Genomic DNA, 3,247 nt, shown 5'->3' with positions numbered 1-3,247 from the left:
TTTTTTTTCCTTTTCTCAATAAAAAAAAAGATGCTGATCGGCATTCCCACTTATCTGCCATCACTGAACTTAAAATGTCAGAAAGAAGGTACATGCCCTCTCAGTGATTGCTATATATAGAAAGAATTTGGGTGCACATTTTTATGGTGCTGGACTTGTTTTTAAGTCAGATTTGTAGAAATATAGCAAGAATTTTATTTTCAATCTTTTTAGCATAACATATCCAAAAGAAATTTTGATACTAATGTTCTCTTGGTATCCAAAAGGATGTAATTCTTGATTTCTGTTTCTGAGAAAGGAGTGAGGTTCCTGAGCTATTCAAGGAGATGCAAGAGCAAAATGCACTCTCAGGTAGGCTGTGCACGACTCCAACTCCAGAATGCGTTGTGTGTGAATAGTTCTGCTTCGGTTGCAGAGTGCACAGTCTATATGGTGATAAGAGGTAACCCCAGAAGAGAGGCCAACAAAGGAACGAGAACATTGGGACAGAAAACATGCGAGGCTGAGAATCTCAAAGGATTTTGAATGGCCACACATTTTTAGTGATAACTATACCTGAGGGACCTATTATCAGCACCCTCCAACAGAACTAGACAATTGGAGGTCAGAAATGGTACCCTATCATTAGGGGAGGCTGGGTTTGGAGGTGATAGGTGTCTTGAGTTTCCTTCTTTGTAACATGAATGAAGTTCAGCTGAAGATCTCAGAAAGGGATTTCCTGGATGTACCAAGAATACTGGTCAAGGAAACAAAGCCTGGGACTCAGAAGAAGGCCCAAGGCACACAACCCATTAAGCCAAAACAGCAACCACAGATACCAATATCAAATGTTGGTGTGTGCCACTGTCAGGGATAATCTGTTTTGTTTATCAGAAGTATAGTGGGGAATGGCAAACATGCAAAGGTGTTGTGCCAAGGCTTCGGGTATGTTATCCTTGCTATATTTATCAGTAGCTAGATAGTTTGAGTAGAGGAGGATGAGGGAAAAGAATCAGAAGAGGAGGGAAGAAGATGTATTGATTGGGCAGGTTACCAAGAGGAGATAGAAAGGAGGAGGAAGTAAGCGAAAGGAGGTTTTACAAAAAAGAAAGGATGAGGAAGGGAAAGAAGAAAAAGAAATGGGAAAAAGGAAGGAGTGGCTAGGGAACATGAAAGGGTGGAACGGCCATGTTAAGAACATTGGATTTGGGGGTTGGTGAGACAGCATCACAGGTAAAGATGCTTGCTCCCAAACCCAGTGACCTGAGTTCTAGCTCCAGGACAAAGGAGAAAAATGACTCCCATACCTTGTCCTATGACCTTCACATGTATGCCCTAGTAATACACATATGTACATATTTGTGTGTGTGCATGCACACTAATTAAATAAGTACACCATTAAAACTTGAAAAATACTACTGGATTTGAATCTAAAGATCCTAAACCATTGAACCAAAGAACAAAATAAGTACCAATTGCCCCAAAGAGGTTAATGTTTAAACCAGAAAGGACTTGATGGACTCGCCGTGAAGCAGGAAGATTTGACCATTTCCTCCATCTGAACAAATGGGAGCTTGTGTGCATGTGGAAGTTGGTTGTAGAGACACAAAGAAAGTCACCCATGAGCTGAGTCATGTCACTCTCAGAAACTGCCAGCATCTACAAACTTTCCAAACGGTGACAAATTTAAATAAGATTTAAGCATTGATGGAACCAGACTAGAGTGCTACAAGGTAGGAAAGCAATTAGCTACCACCTGGGGACAGAAAAGCAGAGGTTCCCGGATGTGATTGTTCTCTTTGCTTACACCATCAAGGCCAAAGTTGAGCCAGAGAGAGCAGGAAAGAGCTGCTAGGTGTCAAGGTAGCTGCTAAGCCAAGTCAAAATGGTAGCAGCCGGGGGCTCTGCCTGGCTGCCTTCACTATGGAAGAACCAGAGATGCTCCTGAAGGGAAAGAAAGTAACAGACAAGTTCACCGAAAGTGTCTATGTCCTGGCCAACGAGCCGTCAGTGGCCCTGTACCGGCTACAGGAACATGTGCGCCGCTCACTGCCGGAGCTGGCCCAGCACAAGGCTGACATGCAGAGATGGGAGGAGCAGAGCCAGGGTGCTATATACACCGTGGAGTATGCCTGCAGTGCTGTGAAGAGCCTGATGGACAGCAGTGTGTACTTCCGTAGTGTCGAAGGCCTGCTCAAACAGGCCATCAGTATCCGGGACCACATGAACAACAGCGCCCAGGGCCACAGGTAGCCCAGCCACCCGCCCCTGTCAGCATCCTAACTAGTGAGCTGTGCAGGTGTTCTTTGTCATCTGTGGCACAAATATCCCAGCTGTGTGTGAGGAACTGTGACAGCCGTGCCTGGTTGACAGACTCACAAGGACAATGACCTAGAAACAGGTCAGAGAAAGTGTGTGGGCAGGCAGCATCCCCAGGAAAGTGAACAGAGCAAGGCCCTGAGACTGGCACTCTTGCCCAGGGAGAGAGCATGGGGAATGATTTAGTGGGAAGCTGTGCTGTGGGGGCTGGGCTCTCTATCCTGCCCTGCCAGGCTGTCTCCAGCTGAAGCCCAGGGAGATGACAAGCACCTACTGTCCTTAGATTTCTCCATGTTGATTATAACTCAATAAACTCGTAGCTGACCCAAAAAAAAAAATGGTAGCAGCCAGTCCTTTAACCGCTGTAATAGCTAGCAATAGGCTAAGTGGGTGCAAATGTCACCTCCCTCCTGCTCCATATTCTTCCTGAAAATACCACTGGATCAAGAATCCTCGGCCAGCACGGAGATGGAGAATAGTCTTACTGAAAAGGGAGCCCTCAACAAAAGGCTCATTCTTGTGGACCCAAGGAAAAAAAAAAGGGTAGGGCTAGGAGTAGTAATTAAAATGAAAGATAAGAAAGCATCTTCAAGACCTTTCTCTCATAGAAGGAGTAGAAATACCTGGTAAAAACCTTGGCTGAAGGTTCTCAATAAAAGGGTTTGGAGTGGGCAAGAGCCCAGAATCTAGACACAGGTAAGAAAGTGTCTGACCCTCCGGAGAGGCTCCTGAGTCTGTGGCTGTAACTTTCTTAGAGACTACAATGCACTGGCTGTGCACCAAGGCTTCAGCAGGGGAGCAGCTTCCCCGCGCTCATGGGAGTTTTTGGTAGAAGCCTAACTCCTCCATTCCTGCTTGGAAGCCTCTGTTTCCCTCCCAACAGTCTTCTGCACTTATGCCACGGTAAGTCTTTTTGAGCTCTTAGACCAAAATCTCTCAGCCTGGGTAC

General features: G+C 45.7%; 1 protein-coding gene across 1 annotated transcript; it reads left to right on the top strand.

Moving 5' to 3' along the window:
* Positions 1 to 1,902: 1,902 nt before the first annotated feature.
* On the top strand, positions 1,903 to 2,623 carry LOC102000909 (BLOC-1-related complex subunit 8). Its single transcript, XM_005358478.3, has one exon. It carries the CDS (start codon positions 1,903 to 1,905, stop codon positions 2,230 to 2,232), a length of 330 nt encoding a protein of 109 aa, XP_005358535.1. The 3' UTR covers positions 2,233 to 2,623.
* Positions 2,624 to 3,247: the final 624 nt, after the last annotated feature.

This window comes from Microtus ochrogaster, chromosome X (genome assembly GCF_000317375.1).
Source record: "Microtus ochrogaster isolate Prairie Vole_2 chromosome X, MicOch1.0, whole genome shotgun sequence".
Classification (NCBI taxonomy): domain Eukaryota; kingdom Metazoa; phylum Chordata; class Mammalia; order Rodentia; family Cricetidae; genus Microtus; species Microtus ochrogaster.
This window is presented reverse-complemented; position numbering and strand designations above follow the sequence as displayed.

Coding starts and splice junctions, on each gene's coding strand:
- LOC102000909 (XM_005358478.3), top strand. CDS start 1,903: ATGGAAGAACCAGAGATGCTCCTGAAGGGAAAGAAAGTAACAGACAAG.